The sequence below is a fragment of the Tauraco erythrolophus genome, chromosome 3 (assembly GCF_009769465.1).
Source record: "Tauraco erythrolophus isolate bTauEry1 chromosome 3, bTauEry1.pri, whole genome shotgun sequence".
NCBI classification, from domain to species: domain Eukaryota; kingdom Metazoa; phylum Chordata; class Aves; order Musophagiformes; family Musophagidae; genus Tauraco; species Tauraco erythrolophus.
In genome coordinates this window covers 53313266-53337776 of record NC_141467.1, presented here as the reverse complement: position 1 = coordinate 53337776, position 24511 = coordinate 53313266, and the positions used below count along the sequence as shown (strand labels likewise).

Below are 24511 nucleotides of genomic sequence, written 5' to 3'. Positions count from 1 at the left end.
GCCTATTTTAATATAATATTTTGCTACTTTAGGCTTTTGTCTTTTTTGTGTTTTGATGGAACATACCAAGCCCTACCATCATGGGTAGCCCTGTTCTGGAGTCCTGGAAAGCAAGAGTGCCAGTCAGAAGTCTGCTGTGAGGACCTCATTCAGCACAGTGTTAGAGACACATGTGAGTGTTGAGTACCCACCAGCACCTCAGAAATTCAGCGTGATCATGAGACATTGTGGAGAAGAAGCCCTGGGTTTGGCTTCCTTTATTGCATGAGTGCGGAAAAACAAACCAGCCTTCAGAGGACAGATTTTGATTAGATCTAAGGAAGAAACTCTTCACTCCAAGAGTGATGAAGCACTGGAACAGGTTGCCCAGAGAAGTTGTGGATGCCTCATCCCTGGAAGCGTTCAAGGCCAGGCTGGATGAGGCTTTGAGCAACATGATTTAGGGGAAGGTGTCCCTGCCTATGGCAAGGGGGTTGGATCTAGATGATCTTTAAGGTCGCTTCCAACACAAACCATTCTATGATTCAGGGAATTCACTGAAGTTTTGTGTGGAGTCCTGTACAAGCACCGCAGTAACATGCGGTGATCATACAAAAATGTGCAAAAAGCAGCCCCTGCCCCAAAATGCTTGCAAAGACACTCTGAGCGCACTCACTTTGCAAAGGAAATAACACTTCCCTCATTTGGTAAATAACTGCAGGCTGGCCTTCTAACAGTAACTTCATATCCCAAGCCATACAGCAGGTGAGCTCAAAGGATGCCAGCCAGGCTTACTCTGAAGAACATGCTTTGTTGGAGTTGGGTTTTTTTTCCACCGAAACTGTAAAGTGAGGAATGGAAAGGAGTGCTGGTGTCACCTGGGATCAGCCAGGCTGCTCTGCACTGAGTGGTACTTGTTGCAGGTTGCAACAGAGTGACAATCCTGGGGCATCTAGGGGGCTGAGAATTTTCCTTCCCCAAGCCTCACTCAAAGTGGTAAGTAACTAAATGATATATATTTAAAACACTGTTATTTATGTTGCCGATAATCCAGAAGGCTCAGCATATGTATGAAGCCCTTTTTCTTGAGGATACCACTCTTATGAGGTAGTCACACGGCCAAAGTACACATCTGTCCAGCTGTCAGTCATATTTGACAGAAGGGGAGAGGGCTCAAAGAAAGCTGTGCTTCTACTCATTTCGTGAGAATGCAGTTGAGTGGAGGACAGCAACCTGTATGGTGTTCCCAGACAGGGAAAAAGTGTATACCGAGATTCAGCCCTTCCTAAACGTTGCCGATTCTGTAGTAGAAAACAGAAAAACAGGACGTGGGGAGACCTTCCGCATGTACATTCTCGGACACAGAGTCAATCAGCTGGGAAACAAGTCTTTCTTGCTTTCCAGTTCATGCAGAATTGTTTGCTTGGTTTTAATTTCTGGGTAACTTGTGTTCATCTTCTCCTGCTCAGCTGGGATGCTCTCACTGAAATACAATTTCTTTCCTATGCAGAGCCATCTCACTTACTGGTCTTTACAACAGTTCCCTGTTCCGTCGTTTAGATTTGCAAATTTGACACGGAAACAAATACATGTGTGTGCATATGTGTGCACCCACTCACTTTTCCACAGTTTGCATGGCAGTTGAAAGGATTAATGAAAATCCTAATCCAGCAAGTTTTCCAAATGTTTATGAGAAAATCTGCCTTAAAACGTTTGCAGGGTGTCTGTAATGATGGTATTAAAGCATCAGGATTGCCCCTTGTGAAACACAGTTTGGGGACAGTTGTGTCATCAGTTTAGGTGTGAATAATATAAAATTGTGGAAGATGCTTGTTTTTAGGCCTGTTTCAAGAATAAGTTGCAGTTGCCAAAAGATAGAATAACTTTTCGCTAGTGAGGAGCAAGCGGATAACCTGTCAATAGTGATGATCTAATGGCAGTCTCCAAGCTGTGCTGTGTCATCAGCCAGCTGTCAATCCCACCAGCGTGTCTCAAAAGCACTAATTGTTGTGATAGTATCAGTGTGAAAGCTGCTAAGAAGAAAACATAGTCCCTTGGTGCTGCTTTGTAAAAGATAGGTTGAGGATCAAAGTTCAGCTTGGCTTGACTGGATTTCATTTTTGCTTGCATAGCTACCTGTTAACACATTACTAGGCACCTAATTGTAGCTGGTTGCAGCTGCACTTATTTTGCTGGTAAAAGACAGCAATCAAGCTCACTGCAGTCTCCTTCAAAAAAGGTGTTTGCCAGTTTCTCATAAAAGCATCTCCTCTTCCCCCGTGCAGCCCCGTTAGGCTTGGATTGGGGGAAAAATGCCTACTCCTCCTCATTCAAGTTGACATTAGAGACTTGGTCTGGCTATGGTTTAAGGAGTGATTCAAAATTTAAGGAGTGATCCTGCTTCCGTAGTTGTTCAAGCAACGTTTTTCTATGCAATTTGAAATTCATATGCATCTATCTTTTATTGATACATGTGTCCATATCGCTGCTCTTCCACTTGCTCTTTCTCCAGTGCAGTTCATTTATTGCTTGATGAAGTCCTGCAAAAGAGCAGAATGTATTTCTTCTTCTCTTTTGATTAAAAGCTACAAAGACAGAAATAATATATGTGTTTAGATAGAGTCTAGTATAACACTGGCATTAGAAGAGATATATAACTAGCAGACACCTGTCAGTAATGTTCTCTCAATATTCGTTCACTGTTATTTTTGGCTCCTTTTTGCTCCGTTAATCCACCCATTCCCGTCTCCAAATCCCACTGCTTTTTCCTTCTCATCATCTCAAAGATCTCTTCATTTCTTTCCACCCCTACAGCCAGTTCTCTTATAAGAAGCCAAGTTATATTTCACTTTTAACCATGTTGCTTTTCCACAGACTAGACAAGTGCAGCCACCAAGCTGGCTTTGGACACAGATTTATGTGGTTTACTTACAGTTACTTGCATTCCTCTTACCCCTTTATCAAGTATAAGCATCTCGTGATCATTTTCAGAGATTTCTATCCAATCCTGACTATGCTTCCTTCCTTGGTGAGATTCTACAGGAATCTCTGTAGAAGACCACCTACCTCTGTGGTCTTCTAGTGCTCATGGCTTTGAACACCTGTTTCTGGTGTCACAGGCAATGTCCCGCTATCTTTTCTAACAAGGCTCTTGTGCTTTGAAGAAATGCTGTCGGGACCCCTGCACAGCTCTACCTTGTCCAGCTTTGTGTCCTCTTCAACATCCAAGTTCACTATGCTTGCCCAGTGTGATTATTTGTTTCACAAAAAAGAACGCAAATATGTGTGCCTTATTCATTGTCCCCAGTCCCATTCTTTTCTGCCTGCTTGTCTACACACGGAGAGGTTCTCTGGGCTGAGGCCACCCACCTGGAATACAGTGTGAGCTGTGGGGAACAGGTAACAAGGCCAGGCGACAGTATATTTGGCTGTTCTCGTTCCTTCAAACTCTGACAGGTTACAGCCACATGCCCACATCTCTTTTGCTTTCAGACATCTTCAGATGGTCTAGAAAAATACATTTTTAAGAAGATTCAAGTGACTGGACCTTAAGGATTTGGCAAAGCTTATGCAAGCAGCAGGATTTGGGACCTGATCCTGTGGATACTCAGAGCGTTTTACAAAGCCCTGAGTACGGAGAGAGCAAGAGAGGAGAGGCTATATTTATCCTGGTAGGCAACACCAGGGACATGAAAACAATTGACCCCTTTGTTTCTATTTCTCCCCACTTTTGCAACCCTGCCAGGCCTAATTTAGCATCTGTACTCACCTTCCCTGAAGGCAATGCAGTCTTTTACTTGGCTTGAAACTGTTTTCCCAGAAACCCGTATGTCAGCTGGCACAGGGAGAGATTTCTTGGAGAATGGGTGTGCGAGCTGGGTTCTGTGGTTCCTCAGTTTTTCTGCTGCTCTGTATATATCTCGGGAGACTAGCAACCTGATGAATGCATTGTTCTAAAATGTCAAAAGGACCTCTGGGCGCAAAGTCTCACGTCCTTCAGAACCACCCAACTCGTGCAAAAGCAAGAGCTGCAGCCATAGGGAAAATGTCAGGCTGGGACTGAATAGCTGTGAGCGTCATTGCCACCAGTAAACAGGATCAGTGATTTGACCGGGGTAAAATGAATGCTAAAAATACGCAGTGCCCATCCAGTTCTCCCACTCAGTATTGCAACCCAGCTGCTGAGCCAGGGAGTTTTGTCTGCATTCGTGACGCATCCTGCATTAAATAAATAAATAAATAAATAAATCAGGGAACATACAGTAGATGCATTTTACTGCCAGAGTGGAACTTCACAATCCTACCAGGGGACCTTTTTGTAATGTTTGTAATGTGCTGCTATCGTGCTTTAGCAAAGAAAAATATCACTGCTGGGCTTTATTTTTAACAGACTTTTTTAACATCAATTAATGCAAGCAAATGTAGTGAAGCAGATCTTCCTTTTTATTTATATTTGGGTGAAAGCAGTGAGGGAGCTTGGGGGAACAGCATGCATGGGCACGGGGCAGAGGGGGCAGAAAGGGAGTTTCTTCTGCAGTTCCACAGCAGAGAAGTGGATTTTTTTTTTAAAGCTGTGTAAATGCAGATGGGCACCCGCCTTCCACTGGCAGCCACTGGGGCTGAGGAATCAAGCTGCCTTTGAATGTATCGTTCATGTGGCATCTTGAAAAAAGAAATTACAAAACATGCAGCCTAAGTCATCCAATGTGAAAGACCGTACGCTCCATTCGTGTTCACTTGGCTGAAATTAGTCGACCCTCATGCACTCTCTTTTGATTATAAGAGGTAAAATAACCAGGTCACCCAAAGAAGTGACGTTTGTTACATATTGCATGAACCCTATAAGAGTTGCATCATATTGTATTTCCCTCATGCTTGAAACCATGATACTTGCAGTGTTTGCTAACTTTCTGCTGTTTCTCTAACACAAATGCAAACACATGCAAGACTGTAGGCAAACTCTTCCCTTCCTACATTGATTTGTTTTGTACTGCTAGGAAGAGACATCACTGCAAACCATGGCCACACAACATGCACTTCATGTGGGCCTTTTATGGAATTAAAGGTGAAAAATACCTGTTATTTGGCAGGTACTTTTGACTTACCGCAATGTGACAGAGTTTTGATCCAGGCACAAAGGGCACAGAACGTGCGATTCAAAGATAATGTGCTGTACATGATGGAATATCTTACCAACACAGTGAACCAAGAGCAAAGCAACAACTTTAATTTGGAATTTTCCTGCTATTGCCACTTTCTACTGAGACTTTCAGAGTGGTTTATTTTCCGAGAAATGCTGGTGTTTTGGCATGTCAGCCAACTTTCTGTTTGCTATAGCTCACTTGCAAGTTTTTTTTTTCTCTCTTCATAGCTAGCTTGTTGTTATTTTATCTTTTAGGGGAGAGAAAGGATGAGTCAGTCGCATATATGAAATGCTGGAAAGAGAAGGGGGTTGGTAGATGGTTTGCAAGTTGTTCATTTGGGTTGCCCCACCTCAGTTTGCTTGCTGCTCTGTGGGTATTCTTTGTCAACTATTATTTTCAGTTCTGATCTTCAGCTTCTGGTGCCCAGCTGAACTACAGAGGCTGCCCACCTTTTCCGCTGTGTAATTTTCCAGGATTTAACACAGCATTTTTTCTTCTTCTCTGCTCCCATATCATATATCAAGTCCAGCAATCAAACAGAAATGAACATCAACAAAATATGTTGCTTATTTGTAAAAGTGTAAAATGAAAATCTGCACGCTTCACTCTTGGCAAAATGCATTGCAAAATCGAACAGTGGGCTCTTGCTGGTCAGAGTGATAGTGAGTTTGCCCTCTTGCTCTCCTCTTATCCCTTTTTTTTCTTTTATTCACTTCTAAAACGCTGCAATTTTTCCAAATACAACTAGAGGGGTAATACTCCTTGACCTTATTTTCCGTTGTTCAAATTCTGCCTAGTGTTAAATCCCTCTGCTCACTTCTAGGTTTAATAAATTAAAAGTTGCTTCTCAAGTGAAGTGAAGGAGGCAATCAAAGAGGCTGGGGAATATATTCTATGTGCTTTACATCTTTGCATCTCAGATGATTGTTTTCCCCACTTTGTTTGGAGAAAGACTGACAAGCATAACATGCTGCGTAAGTACAGAAGCTTGCTGCCTACAAGGCTTGTGATGAAGACACTTCATTTTAAACAGCATCAGGGCTTCCGAATGATGGCCTTCCAGCTTTCAAAAGGAAAGACCATGCAATTTAAATGCACATCTTGTACAGTTCTGTTAAGAATCATAGAGTCATAGAATGGTTAGGGTTGGAAGGGACCTTAAAGATCATCTAGTTCCAACCCCCCTGCCACTAGATCAGGTTGCTCAAAGCCTCATCCAACCTGGCCTTGAACACTTCCAGGGATGGGGAAGCCACAACTTCTCTAGGCAATCTGTTCCGGTGTTTCACCATCCTCATTGTAAAAACTTTCTTCCTTAGATCTAATCTAAATGTATCCTTTTTCAGTTTAAAGCCATTGCCCCTTGTCCTACCACTACACAACCTTGTAAAAAGTCCCTCTCCAGCTTTCTTGTAGGCCCCCTTCAGATACTGGAAGACTGCTATAAGATCTCCCTGGAGCCTTCTCTTCTCCAGGCTGAAAAACCCCAACTCTCTCAGCTTGTCTTCATAGGAGAGGCGCTCCAGCTTTGTGGCCCTGCTCTGGACCTGCTCCAACAGCTCCATGTTCTCTTATGTTGATAAGAAATACTTTTATTTCTTTATATCATCAAGAGGTTGATGATGGAAAGAAAATCTGGTCGAGCTGGCCTTCATTACATATTCAAGGTGTACAATATTTAGACATTAGCTTAAATGAACCTGCTCAAGACTTGGACAAATTGTCATAAAGTTAAGAAATTAAAAATTTGCCCACAGTAAAGATGCCTGTAGCATCTCTATAATTCCATGTTATAGCTGTAGAAATATTTTAATTTTTTTTTTTTTTTCCTGGGCAGTAATGCCTGGAATTGCTCTGTAAAAGGAATGTCTATCTTCAGTGTCAGTCTTCTTTTCCCTGACAAAATGTGAAAAAAACTGGGTCCGCAAGTACTGTATGTGTCTCCTTCCATTCTTCTGCTTATTCTTCAACTGTGTCAACAGTATGTGTGGATAAATAAAATATCATCAAGAATGCTGATATCATCTTCCTTTTCCCTTTTCCCTCCTCTAACTTATAATAATGTGGGGCAAAGGTCTACTTAACATAACACAGTTACAATAACTAGTACATTTGTATTTCTGCTATGATGAGAGGTCTGCTGTAGTGAGACTCATCCACTGTTGCTGCTTCTTCTCAGCAGTGTTAATTATTCTTCAGGCTCGTGTAGCGTGCGTATGGAAACACAAAATAAGCGATCAGGGAGTAGGATATTTTTGGGTTTATTTGTTGTGTCAGTGACACTTCCACTCTGACACAAACTCACAGCACAACACTCCTGATCTGTAATGAGGTTGTGTCCCAGGATGTGTATTAAAAGCACTAAATAGTCCCTTGCTTATTCAAAATCCTCATTTATCTGAATTAATTTTGTGTCCCCCATTTCATTTGGGTAAATTAGGTTTCACAGTTTCACAATTTGATCACAAGTCTCACAATGTTCAGTGCTTCTTTTCAACCTGAGCCTCTGAAATGACAGTACCGCATCAAAACCTCAGGCTTCCTTTTTAGGAAAATCAAATACTCGCTTTCCTTGTTACAGAGACACTCTCTGAGGGTACACTGCCCAAACTTGAATGCTCAGTGCAGAATTCCGGACATACACTCGGTGAAATCTCAAGATTTTTGACCCGTTCTCCCGATTTTGCAGCACATGGCATTAGTAAATTTGATTTCAGCGACTGCCAGACACCTTGTGCGTGTACCCACAGCAGAACACATAGGGCTGGACCAGGTCGGCTTCGGATGGTGCTGGAGCCCCACTGGTTCACAGGCAGAGGAAGAACAGTTCCCCCAAGTCCGAACGGTTCACGGCAGAACTGAGCGGGGTAAGGTCTCAGCTCCAGCCTCACTGTCTCAGAAGGGGATTTTGGAGATTTCACTGGAGCCCTGCGGCCTGTGGGCCGGCGCTCAGGAGTCCCGGTGGGGCAGTAACGCGGGGCCGAGCCCGCTGCTCGCTGCCCTGCCCAGAACGGGGCTGCCAGAAGCGAAGCCGGCCCCTGAAAGAGAAACGTGTTGGGTAATGCATCTCCGGGAGCCGGCTGGGAGCAGGGTTTGTGTGAAAGAGAGGGAGAGGGGGAATTTGGCACTTGCCCAAACCCTCCAGGAAAGAAGGGAGTGGAAGAAACCCCAGCAAAACCCCCCTCCTCCCCACTCCCGCTAAGTGTGATTTGAATCCTCCTCCCTTTCTTCCTGAATTCCCCTTTTTTCCCTACCTCTTATTTAAATGAACTCGCTCGCTCAGTCAGGCACAGGCATACAATGGAAACTCCATGGGCCTTTTGGAGAATATTTCAGCCAACAAATGCAGTCTTGTAAGTTATTTATTAGAGTATGTCTTAGTAAAAGGCTAAAGCCTTACAGTGGTCAGCCATCTCTCTCTTGCTGTTACAGACAATGTTTTTCATATCGCCTTTCAGATTTCCTCAGAGTCTTACAAGTGTTTTTTTGTTTTTCAGTGATGTTAATCACCTCATAGTCATTTAATGTCATGCCACGTTTTTCTCAAGCTCTGTAAGTTTTGTCTAGAGAGGATATACACTGACTTGACAGTCTATACATTTATTTTTCTCATAATAGCGCTGCATTTTTTTTCCTTTGGTAATATAGTTTGATGCCTTGTACTTGTAACCTGCTGTTCTTTTTAATTGCTTATTGTTATTAATTATAGAGTGGTAACATTGTTGGCTTGAGACATTTGGCTGTGAAAATACATCTATCATTATTGCCATTGGAGCTGCACTAAATTACCCAAGCTCTGTCTGGAAATGAAGACTTCTCTGCATTTCTTCAGTGAAATTTGAATGAGTTAAATCAAGACTTTCTTTTGCTTCCTCATCTCCAGCTAGATTTCATGCCCTTGTCTTGCTTCTGTTCGCCACCTCTTCTCCTCCATCAGCCGTTTCAGCCTACCTTCTTTCTTCTCTACTGTTGCTACTACGTCTGTTCTCCTTCACCAACCAATCTTTGCCTGTCAATGATACATCTCTTTTCAGCCAACTCTTCTCTCTTCTACTCGGTTGTTTTTTCTCTTTTTCCCTTGTTGTTTCATGTTCATAACTTTTCCATTCTGCTACCTGAAAGTTCACTGGAGAGCAGGAGTGTTCTTAGGCACCACTGCTCAACTGCTCGAATAGTGGAAAATGGTGTCTTTGCTTCAGTGAGGAATTAGGTTTGATGAGGAGGTGGAATATAACTGTAAAAGTGGCATTTAGATTTTTTTTAAAAAGTTCAGACTCACAAACATGTAACAAATAGAGGAAAAATAACTAATTTGCCCTCATTATTCTCTTATCCACAAATGAAGAACTTTTAATATAGAAATCTCAACAGCTGTTTGTTCAGCTCAGTGTGAAGTCTTGGTACCAGCAGAGAAAGTGGGAAGGAGAGTGGAGTAAATTTAGAATGAAGTCTGGCCCGTTTTTTGATATGAGCCCAAAGCTACTTGCTTGCTTTATAGCAGGATCAAAGAGAGAGACAGGGAAAGGTTAGAGCAAATTAAATGTGAGCTTTCTTATGCTTTCCTAAATAAAATAGCAAACTAAGTCAGATGAGGAATATAAATAATACTTTGTATTAAATGGAACTTCATCATTTTAATACATTGCTGTACAAGGAGATCTCCCCTAACTGGCAAAGAGTTTGCTCGGGTGAAAAGAATCTAATTACATGCCCAGTTATCAGCATAGACCTGAGGGTCTTAATGGGCTGAACCACTTCTTCCTGCCTGATTTTTCTAAGGGCTAGGGAGGAGAAGGAGATGGAGGTTAAGAGGAAAGAAAGCAGGAAGCTGATACACTCCTAGATGAGTTTAAGAGCTGAATCAATATCACAGCAATTGCCACCTATCTTAGTGTCCCTCACCTGTGTAAGGAGATGCCAAATAATCTTTGACTTACATAACGGCATTCAAATTTAGAAAAAAAATATCAATAGTATCTGATGTACTAGGAAATATGAGGAGCACTGTTACTTCTTCATGCTATCAACTCAAATATCCAGCAGTACAGGAAGGCTCTGTTCTGTTCTATTCTATTCTATTCTATTCTATTCTATTCTATTCTATTCTATTCTATTCTATTCCATTGCACTCCATTCCAATCTTTTTTTCCATTTTCCTTTTTTCTTCTCCTTCTCTTAAGAGTAAGCAGGCAATTCTTTTTAGGTTGGATAAACAGTATTTCAGCATTTAGACTTCAACTTCCAGACATCTAATGGCTTCATGCCAAAAGAAGGAAGGCAACTCTGACCCTTTCCATACAGTCATAACAGAAGAAATACCTGATGAGAGTAGTGTACAAAACATAATTTCTACTGCTGGTCCACTGTGGTGTAGAATTAATATTGATGCTTTGATTGTCTCCATGCAAGATGTTTTCCCACTACCCCTTAATTTAGAACAGGTTACATTTATTTTATGGAACATGAAGTGTCCTCTCCTAGTTTAACAATTTGTGTTTTCTTTGTGCAGTACTTAAAAGTAGATATACCTGTGCTTCCACCAGTTCCAATAGTTCCAGGTGGCTGGATGGGCATTAGTAGTAGGTATTTAACATCAATTAACAGAGAAAGCTGGTTCTCCAACCAGAAAGCAAGAACAATAAAAACAAACCGTAGCCTACACAGTGAACAAAAATATTGAAATTAAATGAACAAATGCTAAAAATGTCAAAAGTTTTTACTTATATTTTACTGTTCTTAATTCTTCTGAATACAAATGTGACATTTTTATTAGCTTTTTTCCCCCTACAGTTTGATTAAATTGTTAATAACTACTTTGCTCAGGCAATCTCTGAGCAATTCAAATTGCAATTTTACTTTACTAGAGAAGATTTGGTCCAAAAAACTTTCTTCTTGGAAAGAAATAGGCTCTTAGCTCATGGAAGAGAACAAAGAACTTAAGAGTTCTGACCTTAATGCTGACACTGTGTTCATAAAGATCAGCAGATTCAGCAGGGCCTGATTCTTCATCCACTTGAATGTTGTAAGTGTTTTCATTCTCTGTTTTGGGTAGAAAAACAGACATTTAGCAGTTCTGAGGTTTGGTTTCTTTATCTGTAATATGCAGATAATAATCTGTGTCTCACTGTGCGCTCTAAGGATGCATGGCTTGCTCTTGCACAGTTTGGCAGAATTTAGTCCCACAAAAAGTCTAGTTAAAGAGTCTAGTAAGACAGGAGGCCTCCTCCCCTGGGCTAGTTATGCCAGCGTTTGAAGGATCGGTCTCTGAGTTTTTAATCAGTGAGCACTAAGTGCTTTTTGAAAAGGTAAACGTTGAGCTGGATCATCTGTCTACAAATAACTCATACCACTCAGCTTATTCCTACCGGTTTAAATTTCTTTTTATATCCCATGGTAAAATTGTTTCCAAAATAAGCTCTATCACATGGGATTTTATTGCAATGATGGAGTGTAACCTTGTAATGTGTATAGCTATGTGATGCAACACAGACTTTTTTTGAACAAATTTTAATACCTTTTCCTGGTGCAGTTACAGACAAGGAGTAGCAAATTATGCATGTCTCATCAGTTGGTGAATAGCCTTGTTGCTGAATTCCTGAACTCTCTCCTGGTAGCCAGTTGCCCGGAAAATGCCGTTCTTTGATGGAGAGGACATTTGCTGCGTTTAAATCGTTCTTACTTGAGCTGAAAACATGGCAGTTATTAAGAAATAGACCCTGCCAGTTGCCCTTCTTTTATTTTCATCCAGCCTTACCGAAGCCAGACAATTCATGGCTTTAATAGAACATCCAAGGCACATGTGGTAAGAAGAGTTCACTTACAAGCAGCCAAAGTGAGTGCAACCAAGCAAAAAAGTGAACAGTTGGTGAAGTGAAATGCATCCCTTGCTTCAGACAAAAATACAGTGGAATGAAAGATGCAGTAGACTGGCTTTCCCTTAAGCAGATCTAATTTCAAAATCTGGCCCTGGAGAGATGAACTTTTGCTTTAATTGAGGAGGTGGATCCCAGCTCTTTGTCACTCTATCAATCAGCACCCTTTGCTGTAGCTTTAGCAAAATGCTGCAGAAGGCTGTAGGATTTATTCCCTGCATGTTGAATAAAGCTTCCTACCTGGTTCTGCTGGGAGCCTGCACGTCCTGGCCTCAACAGCACAGCATGTATCTCATCCTCTTTCTTCTAACATTGGCCAGTGTCCTTTAAGGCAGAGTCATAGCCTGGTCTCAACTTTCCCATTGGGAGGCTACAGTTGTTGGTGACTCAAGAGTTTAGGGTTGTTTCTTGCATCTTGTCCACCTCCTTCCTCAGATATGGGCAGAGCCTTGCCCAAAAATCGTTTTGAACTGGAAAAAAGCAAAGGGAAAGATGTTGCTCAGGTTGCAGCCTGATGTATTAAATCTCCCGGTCTCTAGCTAACGTCATGATTTCAGTTAAAAGTGGTATTAAGAGTAAACACAGACCACCATGCAGGCTTGCCTGTGTGAGCAGTAGTCTATGTCACAACAGGGAAATGTAAGATAACAGTGTCAAGAGGGTGAGGAAGATACTTCCTTCCTCCACCCTGCCGATTCCAAATATGTGGTGATCTGCCCTAAACACTGCGGGAGAAACACATGTGTACATCTATCTTTCCATCCAATCCTCCATCCTGTCCTAACAGGATTGAACTGATAGGACTTCAAAAAGCCCCTTTTTTCTGTGACAGGTTCTTCTAACAGCTGTAAAATCCAGCTGTATGCTTTGCCTTTACTATGTCTCCTTCTTTATTCCCATGCTTTTCATGTCATCTTCCAAAACCAACATCATGGTGCATAGTGTTTTTCATGGAGGGATTTGTTAGAATCTTTGAGAAATTGAAAATGACAGAAGCACTCTTACAATCAGGGAGAAATTATGAACGTGGTGCTGAAGACTTCAGGCACTGTTTCATTTCAGCTTCCAGGCTTGGGAGAGGTGCTGTGTGTTTTTTAGCAGGTGAGGAGACTTGTCACACGCTTACTCACCATAGTGGGCCCTAAGACCGAATTTGGAGCAGGAATGAGGTTGTCTCTAGTGGCACGGAGAGGCTGATGAGTGTGTGGGTGTATGGCCAGTAGAATTAAACAGATGCAGAAAAACACAGCTAGTTCCTGACTAGGAAGCACTGATGGCTGTATGCTCTGCAAATTGTAGTGTTGCATGGTGTATTTTGTCCTTCCCTGGTTTTCAGCGCGAGACGTTGTAGCCAAGGGGTTAGCTAGCTGTCATCCATGGCGTGCCTTCCTTGGTCCTCAGATCTCTGGCTTACAAATGTATGCTGCAAAATTAACTCAGGGAAGAGTGGAAGCAATGTGAAGAAGGAGAAATTGGTTTAGGGGCATGGTTTACTTGGTAAAAAAATATATATATATATAAAGAAAACACATTGAATGTGAGAGCTGTGCATGCTTTAGACCTGAAAAAAGTACAGGGACTGCAGGCGATTTCAGTCCTGTGTTGTATGTGGAGGGCAGAGTTTACACCACTTCTTAGCGGATGCTTTTAAGTGTGGGCCCAGCCTCGTGATGATTCACCAGGAGGACATCATCATCTTTGGACCTTCGCCTGTAGATTTATTCAGAGTAAAAGGCAGAAGGACCCTTCTGGACAATCTCGAGGGTGAATAAGAGAAAGAGTTACTTATAAACTGTTACAAATTGGTACTCGGTAATGGCTGTAGTGTTGATCAGACAATATAAGAGGGCCCCCAGTGGTTACCGACTTAACAGCTGCATGTAAGTCAGCCAGTGAACATTTGCTTGTAGCTGCTCTAGTTTTGTTTTTATTGAAGAGCAAGAAGCATAAACATGGGACACACAGTCCAGAGGCTGCTTAAAGGGTTTCACTTGTTTAGAATGTATATTGAAATGTCAGGGCCTTCCGTGAAATGAACAAGTTGTGCATTGAGTTAGTAGCACAAATTGGGCCAGGTGGTCCAAAGCGGTACCTCAGGTAGGGGTGCAGGTGGGGGGATCTCGCCTGCCGTACAATTTATTCAGTGACTCCACAGTGTGGGTAGCGGTGCAAAGACAGAGGATCTTCAAGTGTGAGTAAATGCTCAGCATGAAGACTGGTTTTGTTTGCTTTTATAGCTGGTTATCAAGTTAGTTGCTGCTGTAATGGGCTGCACCTCAATTAAAATCTACCTCACCCCCACTGAAACATCTAATATTTGTGTAAATATTAAACATTATATGAATATTAAATGCATTTATTTGGAATTGATTCATGTTTACATTTTCCCACTATCTGAATAAAGATTACAAATGGAAAGTAATTTACTTATGCAGAAATTCTGCATGCATCAAACTCATTTGTCTACCAGCAGTGGGTAAACCGTCCTCATCCATGTTGTGAGGTCTTAACCATGTCCAAACTCCTATCCTAACCATGTAAGGGCAACAGTAAGCCGCAGTTCTGTGCTGTACAGTGGGTACTTTGTTCTTGCCTTCCTTATGGAGTTGTTGGATCCATAATGTGAAGGACGTGCTGACTTGTTTTATGATGTACCACATCAGGGAATGCAGTGCATAGTTTTCTGTTAGATTTGGAAAAGTGCAGGCTTTATATTAAGGGTTCATTTCTTCTTCCTCATTCAGCTAACTCATTTGCACTGTAAGGTACTTTCCTATTCCTCCTTCTGATAGTTGCTGATTTTATACCTATTTTGCAAGCCATAATTTTAGTCTAATCCATACAGCAGTTGTCTAAAATTCCATAGCATTGCTTATTTCTTACCTATAACTCTTAATAAAAAATAGGGCTGTGCCAACCTATTATATCCTTAATAGAATATTCTAATGGTTATTAAATCAATTGACTCTGAATCTCACTTTAATAAATGAGTCAGACAGTATTTTCCAATTACTGTCAGCCGCCACCTTTCCAAAGAGCAGATTATTTTGATTGAATTTTTTAAAGCTGTTCAGCACTTTTTTCCTTTTTTTTTTGCCATTTTTTTCCCTGAGTAAGAGCAAAGAGCAGTAGCTCTGTTCTGCAGGGAAGGAGAGCCTCTTGGACTGTATCTGACACTCCATTCCATTTCAGATTTATCCCAAATGGAAACTGAAAATGTGACATTTTACCGTCCCTTTATTTATTAATGATATCATACTGTGCACTTCCATATACCCTATCAAATTGTTTGCTAAACATGAAGAGCTAGACAGGGGCCAGCGTGTAAACAGAGCCTTTTGCATCTTTTTCCCACATCTGGCACCTTTGCAAGAGCTGCCACACCCTGGCTCTTTAATAACCCTGGGAGATAAAATGCTGACCGTGCTTTAAAATTCTCTGAGGAGAGCGGAGAAGGGACAAAGCCTGGTTCCCTTGTCCTTCCACAGTGCTGTGTGACCCAAGCAAGCAGGCAGTTGTGTGCCTGGACACGTTATCATAAACCTTTTGAAGGCAGATGGTGGAGATTATGGGTCTTCTGTGTATGGTAGCTAGTCCTGGACTCTTCTCCAGCTCTACTGTCCCAGTTGTATTAAAGGTCTTGAGGGATACTAATTAGGTCAGCCTATTAAAGTAGAAATTAAAAATTAACACCTCTTCTTTAGAGATGGGTAGCCTGAGAAATACAGGCCATACTGGCATGCCCAAGGTATTAAGAGTCAGTAAGTGCTGGAGTTCAGAATGGAACGCAGCACTCCTGACTGTTCTGCCAATACTGTAACCTTATCTGTTTCCCTTAAATTTAAATCATGCTGGTCTCAGGTTCTTGAATTCAAGGACTGGAACCTTGCCCTTTGTTCCAAGGTTGTAGCACAGAGCAGGTGATGTGCACAAAATGGGTGAAAAAGAGCGTGAGGGGAGGGGTTTATACCCTTTTTTTAGGAAAAAAATTATTCTATTAGTATACAAATGTAGTCATATTTTAAATGCGGTCTTTAGAACTAGGAGACTAAAAACATTTTATTTTTAAGAGAAAGCTTAGATTCTGCACAAATTGATGTCTCTTGCCTGGGGAAGTTTCCTATCTGCCCCAGGCGAGTGGGTGAGGGGATTTTTCAAACCCTGTTTATAAGCCTTTAGGAAAATTGGATTGCAACATAGAGTAATCAAAGTGGTTTTGATGTTTGTGACCAGGAGATCGCCTCAGATCTGAGTGATATGGGAAGTACAATAGGGTCACATTTAATGGGGTTCAGTTCTTCTTGAACAAGTACAAATACTGTGTAACTAAAATTAGTTTTGCTTGAGCATCAAGAGTGCATGCCTTTCTTCCTACTTTTTCCTCATTAGCTAAGGTAATGGAAAGAGAAAAAAGCCTTCTCTGTCTTCTGTGGCTCCATGTAAAAATATTCTTTTTAGGAAGTCTTTCTCCCTTGAAATGTTTGAAGAACTCCCCATTCAGTGTTCGCGTGCTCAAGAATGATTAGCGTGGTTCATTTACACTTTGCCAACAGTGACTGTGATTTGAGAATTGGCATCGATTATCTTCACCTTGACATGTGGAGGATCCTGAGATGGAGCTCCCTTTGTCCTAATTGCTTTGACTATGTGTATCAGCACAAACAGTTTGATGAAGAAACTTTGCTCTACAGGCTTTCTAGCCTGTAATTACCCTTTGTGGGGACTTGCACCATCTTCACAACTATCTGTTTGGTAATGAACATGGCAAGGATCTGGATATAGAAGAAATGATCTGATCATGTGTGGCAGTCTGTACTTTCCTCATAAGTGATGTGCAAGTTCAGGTATTTGTGTATGGTTTGTTAAGCCTTCCTCCTCTTTTCAGTACACTGTTCTGCAGCTTTGCCCACAGCTGTGGGTTGGTGCCCATAGGGAGAGCGCAGCATACAGCCTGCTTCGTAGGATGCAGCAGTCTCTCTTAGATGTCCTGACTGGTGCGTGCCAGGTTCTTTTCCCTCATGCTCCCCTTGACAGTGCTTGCATGGGCCATACTTGTCTTCTCTCAGCAGCAGCAAAAGCAGAACACACTGGAAGGGTTTGTGGTAGTGGAAAACTCCAAATGCCAGGCAATTCTTGAGAATCCACTAAAATTTTCCCTGCTAAGGAAACAGCATATATTTGATAAATGATTGCTAATTTATCTATGAAGAGTTACAAAAGGTGTCATCTACCCAATGAGAAAGTGTCACCTACCCCTAGTCTGCCCCTGGGAGTCTTTTGCACAGAGTACGTTCAGCCAACAGTACCTGAGTACCAGTGGGACGGGCTGGATTAGACACGTTCCTCAGCATCCTGCGCTCCACTGCCTCAATATTCTAGTCTCTCCAGAGAGGCCACAGTGGCAAAACAGCTAAGGTTGACCTGAGCTTTTGTCTGAGTTTGTGCTGATGGACATCCTCAGCAGATCTAAATTGATGCCTGGTCAGGTGGGCTGTGAGTCAAAAGCAGCAAAGTTTTTCTTTCTGGTGTGGGTAACAGAGATGGGCATCTCAGTGGCAGTAGTCCATGAACACAGGATCGCTGGGACCACTGACCTTTTTCAGCTGACTCCCAGAGCAGGTGTGCCATTTCACATCTCTCTGACAGCTCTTCAGCACGTGGAGCTAGGATCATTGCTTTAATGAAGGATTGGGTAGAGGACAAAGGGATGTCTGGTTTGCTGTGTGAGCACATGGGCAATGCTCTACCATGTTTGTCTATACCTGTAGCACCGCTCTGTTGCACTAAGACTGACAGGAAGACAGGAGAGTTAAAAAAATGGCCACATGTCAATGTGTCCTTTTTAAAGAGTCAAAATGGGGTCCTACATTCCTCTGGCAGTCGCTATGTGAAAAAAACGATTCTACCATGCAAGACAATTGAAGGCGCCATATATATGAGTGTTATGAGAGCTAGCTGTTCGGTGGGGAGAGAGCTCTCCAGTTATGGACTGTTGTCAGAGCAGAAATTTTTGTAGTCAGTGGGTTTTCACTTGTTTACTCGAGACACCCTGCCACCCAACTCCGATTTTCTGTAAAACTTTTGGCTTTGTTGGTTTTCATCTGCCCATTACCTGACATCCTGTGGGAAACCACACGACGGTAGTTTTCAGTAGTCCCACCTGCAGAAGAGCCACTGCCGCCCGGCTTAGCTTGCGCCGTCTAAAGCCCACAAATTCCCACCCTTCGCTAAAGATGCCGTGTCTTACCTAAAGGCTGAATTTAGCTTTTGAACTAACGAGAAGTGAAGGTTGAGGGCTACCATTGAAATTTTTTCAATTGTGGTAAGTTACTAAGGATCATTTTGAGAGAACGCACAGCCCCGCGCAGCTACGCAAGCACCACGTCATGTTTTCTTTACATCGGTGGGCAGGATTGTTGCGTGCAGTAGGAAACATCGTCTCTGCTGTCACCTTCTACAGCAACTGCCGAGTGCGAGTGCGAGCGACCATCGCTATAGTTGCTAATGAGCATCCTTCGGTCCTATGGTCGCTAACGACTGCAGGCACCACTCCGTTTGGCGCTCCGTTTGGCAGGAGGCGGGCAGTGTGGCATTTGGGTGTTTGGGGTGGGCAGGGCGCTCTCCTAAATCTCTTCTTTTCACCTGAGAAACAGTCGGGAACTGCGCCGGTCGCCAAGTGTTTTATTCCCGCTTGATTTTTAATAATCAGATACAGTATTTACCTGTGAGATCAATGCTGCTCGTGTAGCACACCGGTGACATACAGAAGGACCTTTTCTAAGCGGCGCTGTGGGAATTGAGGCCTCTGCAGCAGGGCTGGAAGCCACTTCTTACCTAGCAACTGTTTCTAAGTAGGACAGCCGTTGACTGCCCTCATGGCAGAGTGGATGAATCCTGCAGCACCCTCAGGAAGGGAACCTGGTGCCAGGCACCAGCCGGCCTTCAGAGGACAATGGAAGGAAGCAGAGGAACAAGCGGCAGGGAGTGGGAAGGGTTTTAAAGCCGCAGGACCTTGACGGGAAGGCTGCATCAGGAGGCGCACGGGGACTTTTCCGAGCTGTTAAGAGGAGAAATGCAAATAAAAGGGGGAAAAAAAAAATCTAGGATTGTCAGAAAGGGAGGTGGGAAATCCTGCAGCTTGCAAAAGGTTTTACCTATTCCCCTGGGACTGGAAACGCGGAGCAGGAATGATGTAAGGGTGTAAACTACCCTCCCCTCTCATGGTGGTTTTGTGAGAAATGCCACATCAGCCCGAGCGCCAAAAACGTGTGCGTCGGCAGTTCTTACCCATGGTAGGCGGGGTGATGTGCGATCGCATTAAACTCCTCATGCCCTGTTTTGCAAATGTACTCAGTCGTGATCGGGTGACTTGGCTAAGAGATGATGTTTCAGGTACCACTTATCATTTCCTACTGAAGTCTAATGCTCTGCATTCCTGTTCAGTGGTAATTGTATGTGGAAAATCTGTGCTTTTAATACTCAGTTAAGCTTTGTACATTCTGAAACTTTCTAGGTAAAAGAACACGTTAGGTTTGCTATGGGGCATCCAGTTTCCTGGGCTTATGAAAACCAAAGTTCTCTTCAGTGCGTAGATTGTGTTGGACTGGCCCTTTGGTAAAGGCTGTGGTGAATTTCACTTCTCCTTTGATTTCTCCCGCAGATGAAGGACTGAACCATGAATGCAAACTCTGCAATCAGACATTCGACTCTCCTGCCAAACTTCAGTGCCACCTGATAGAGCACAGCTTTGAAGGCATGGGGGGCACCTTCAAATGTCCGGTGTGCTTTACAGGTAGGAGGCAATCACTGCATGTCCCAGTCATGCCCTTAGCTTGCGTATGCAGAACACCACTTACAATTGTGTCATGTGCTGGCTTTAGGTCACTTTTAGGAGGGAACATTACATTTGTGCTCATTAGTAATATTGATTAGAAATCGTTTAGAAAGCTGAGCTTCTTGGAAGGTCAGGCATCCCTCTGTAAGAATTGCGTTTCAAGCTCTTCTATCGAAGTTTCAGTTTCTTCTAATTACTTTCCACAGTGTCACATGCATCACCTTCATGTTCCAAACTTGCCAAGGTTAAAACTGCGCATAAATTTGTGCTTTAAAACTACAGATGTTTCATCTAAAATGATATAACTCAGAGCAGAACTTGGCCCCATGGGCAAGGGCTGCTAGGCATAACCTGTGCAGCAACGTTCTCCTCTGATCGGATAAGAAAGGCCACTTGCGTGTGTTTGTTTGCTTGTGGTGAGAAGGAACACCCTTGTAATGTGCTTTAGAAAGGAAACCATGCTGTCTTGCCACAAGTCAAGTTCTGCTCTCCCCTGACAGAAGTCCAAGTGTGGAATAATCCTCCCCAAGTCAGTGGTATTATTCAGTAGTAAAACCCAAGTGAGAAAATAACTTGACCCAGTAGGGCTAAGCACTGCAGTGTTTGGGCCATAATGAGGAACAGAAAAATGCTGTTGTTGGAAATGAAAACACATTAAAAGGATGCCTACAGAGTTGTTGTGAGTTTTTTTAAGGACTTCCTAATAGAACATTTCGTAAAATGATAACCTAAAACATAAGCGTTAATATGTAGCTTACATGCCCAATTTTGCTTTACAAGATGAAAATCAAAGATAATCACAAACATGACAAAACACACTTTGGGTATTCTGGCATCAATGGCATGCTAATTCTGGAAGCCATTCAAAGTTTCTGTTCTCCATTAATGGGAGTGAAGGATTTTCATTGATAGGCAAATAGACCCTTTAATACCTTCATTTTACTTCTCTTTGTTTGGCAGCTCCCCTCCCAATAAAACCTAAGTGTGTGCTACAGAGGAAAATTAAAGTTGAATTTTTCATCTTTCAGATACAGTGGCTTGTGATGATTATTACCTCACTGTGTTCAGGTTTCACACATTTCTGTGGGTTATAAAATTAAAAACATACATAGTTCATCTTCACTGTGCAGCTTGTCATACTAATGTCTGAGCCAGGATAGTACTGCCATAAATAGTTTGCCTGTTAGGCATCTGTGTTCAATAATTCTTTCAGTTAGGCCTTTTTTGTTGTTTTTTTTTAGTTTTTTTACTGATTCTGATAATTTTTTTCCCTTGTCTTTGTGTATCTGTTATGAGGTGATCATTTCTTAGTGTAATGCCATGGGTCTTCAATTTCCAAGTTTAGGGCAGTTGTAAACGCAGTATAAAAACTTGCATATGTAAGGAGTACCTACTGATGGTTCTCCTTGCGAGTAAGATCCCTGATAAAACTAATCCTTTAATGTTTGATCCAGTAGCCTTGTAAAACATGTTAAAGAGTATGGCGATAAGTCGATTCCAATCTGTATGAAACACTTTTTCCTTTTTGCTGATGGGGTAAATAGACACCGAACATTAATCATAAACAATGGTGGTTTATTAGCAATATGCCATTAAATTATTTCAGCATGTCTTGCTAGAATATTAACAAGAAGTAAAAATCACCAATGTGAGTTTTATATGGAAAATGGAATCTGATCTTTTTTTTTTTTCAGGGTAATGAGAAATGTGATTAAAATGTATGACTCAGAAGAACAATATTCTGATGGTTTTTGTTGCCTTGCAATTAGAATAATTTTAATGATTAGGAGTGGAGTCAAAGTCAAATGCCAGCATCTTTAATAAATCCTTTCCCTGCCTATACAGATTAATATTGTAGATGCAAACTTTTTTAGGTCACAGTGCACCAGGCATCCATCAGAAGTCAGTGCTGCCAACCCAAACACTGCCTCTGGCATATACAATTTAATTATTAATAGTATGTCTCCTAGGTAAACTGTTACACAGTCTTAGGGCCTTGTTTTGTAGTCATTAAAATTGAACATGTTTATATTATTGAAACCCTTGCATTCAGTGTGTAGGCAGAGTTGATCTTAAAGTATCCAAAGAGAATTTACCTGCAGTTCTGTTTCACATTTATAGACATTGCCCCAGTGTAGCTGTGGGATATAATTTTTAGCATTAACACATTTAAATACAGAGCTGTTTGTTAGCTTTAACTTTAGGCACACAGAGTAAACAGGACTTTGGCATCTATGCTTTTCAAACCTGTTGGTTGCTAGGAAATAAGTTTTGTTCAATCAAAGTGCAGCAAGCATGAAGAAATAATTCTGAAGAGAAAATGGCCCTTTAAAATTCTTTAAATTTGAAATCTTCATTGGTTTTCCTGTTTGTTTTTTTTTTTTCCTTTGTTTATCTGTTTTAATTCACTCATTTTAGAAGAAAGATCCCACTTTCTAGATAGGTAGTGTTCATTGGTACCCATTATAGCAACAGTGTAATGTGAAATCAGAATGTGCCAGCCTAATTTTACCTCTTGGAATTGCTGAGTGTTAATGGGAAATTGTTTATAAAAAACTCTTCACTTGCAATTTGAAGTAATGAAAAGCTTGTCGTTTGTCTAATATTCCAGTGTTTGTCCAAGCAAACAAGTTGCAGCAGCATATTTTCTCAGCCCATGGACAAGAGGACAAGATCTATGACTGCACACAGTGTCCACAGAAGTTCTTCTTCCAAACAGAGCTGCAGGTACCATTTTTGCTACCTGGGGGTTATAATAGCATTGTGTATTTGATAGCTGAGTTCAAAGCTTTACTTGCCATGACCTCCTCTGATACTTGCTCATCATCAGGATGGAGTCAAGGGAAGGACAAAAGAAATTGCAGGTGATTCAACCCATGCTGTTTCAAAAAGGTGCTGGCAGAAAGCCACCTGGTACGGACCTGAATTTTGAGAGCCACCATTGGGTTCTTGCTCTGTAGGTTGTTGCAGCTCAAGATATTCTTGAGGAGAGATAAATGGACATCCTATTTTTTCTGTTTGGTATCTGTAAAACATTTACTGAAACAGTGAAGTGGAAAATAAGTGTATTCTTTTGTCTCTAAGTGTAAAAAGCTAAGGACTGAAGTAGGAGTGTAGAGATGGGGGAAGGAGGGAGAGGGGGGGAAATTGAGATTTTTATCTTGGTTTACCTGTTGGCCGTTTCCCATAAATACTAACTTGGTGGGGAAAAAAATATACGGTCAAATGAATGGTACACTGTCTTCTTGTGTGCTGTTGTCAGACTTGTAACGATAGTGTTTACTAACGGTAAACAAAAAGGACAGAGAGGAAGAAATAAATGTTGAACAAGATCTTGAAACAATTTTGGATGAAGGTCTGCACTGCTTGTCTTGCAATGAGGAGTGGTGGTGTGTTATTCCTGATGTGATGTTACTTACACATTGAGACAGCAGCAGAAAATTGTTTCTAAATTATTTTAGTTTATATTGAAGTATTGAGATATGTTGACAGAGGAAAAATTTTCAGGGTCTCTGATGGTCTATAGGGATGAAACAAGGAGAAGTATTTGTACAGTAAGGCCTTTCCTACACTATCCACCATGTGATTTTTATTTGGAATGAAGAGATTTTTCAACACTTGAGGTGTTTTAGTAGTTTTTTATAGCATGGACCCCCATCTCTAAGTCCTTTGACCAAGGTGTCCACAATTAGTTTTGCTTTGGACAAGAGCTGGATTTCAACTCATCAACAGAGGCAAAAGGCTAGTGAAGCATGTGCATACGTATGCCTGCTTAGTGTTTCACTTACTGAAAGTTTTACATGCTGAAAACCTGATACTAATGCTTGACATGACGATATGAAATACTTCTTTGAAGAAAAAATAAATCAGAGCATTTAAATCACGCATGAATTCATTGTGTAAGAGATTGGTATTTATATCTATTGCACTGCATTTTCTCTTTCCTAATGTCTTTCTGCATTAAAACAATATGGAGTAAAGCCTTTCCGATAGCCTTCACTCCCTGCCTCTCTCAGTGGACCCCTAGGTCATGGGAGCTCCTGTAGTACATGCAGTACCATACCTATAACACTCCAAGGTGCCTGTGCTGTGTCTGTCTCCTATTTTTAATAGATCCAAACCTGTTTCATTTACTGTCCATACCAGGAATTGCATGCAAGCTTTTATCCAAAGTGGAATAGAGGGACGAGGAAAAGAAAATAAAAAGTTGGACATTTAGGGAAAAAGATAGTCATACATAGTAATGGACAGGAAGAGGCAAGATTGAGTTTTGAAGTCAGAAAAAGGTCTGATTTGTGTTGAAAATTATTGGAGTTGTGGGAGAAATAAAGGAGAAACTCAGTGGAATGAGGAAAGGTCAGAAACTAATTTTGTTGTGTGTTTCTTTCACAGCATGTTTTTTGTGGAATCATTTTCTTTGCTTTTTTTGGTCAAAATACTTGTTGGGTATTTTTGCAAAGTGTTTCCAATAACGTGAAACCACTTTTTCAGGAAATAAATCTTTACGTATTTTTGGCTTACTGATTTTCACAAATTCTGTTGTTCATCACTGATTAATCAAAATTAATCAAGAATTAGTCAAGAAGTAGGGACATGAGCAATTTCTGGAAAGAGAGAGATTGTTAGGGAAGACCAAAAAGAAAAAAAAAAACAAACAACAACCAACCAAAACTCCTCAGCAA

General features: G+C 41.6%; 1 protein-coding gene across 1 annotated transcript in view; it reads left to right on the top strand.

Annotated features, from left to right (window-relative positions):
* Positions 1-22825, top strand: part of ZNF521 (zinc finger protein 521) — a 182571-nt gene extending 159746 nt beyond the window's left edge. Inside the window, exons 5-7 of the mRNA XM_086609305.1 lie at positions 19656-19787; positions 22441-22556; positions 22790-22825. Of these exons, the coding sequence (XP_086465431.1) occupies positions 19656-19787; positions 22441-22556; positions 22790-22825 (284 nt within the window). The remainder of the gene's footprint in view (positions 1-19655; positions 19788-22440; positions 22557-22789) is intronic.
* Positions 22826-24511: the final 1686 nt, after the last annotated feature.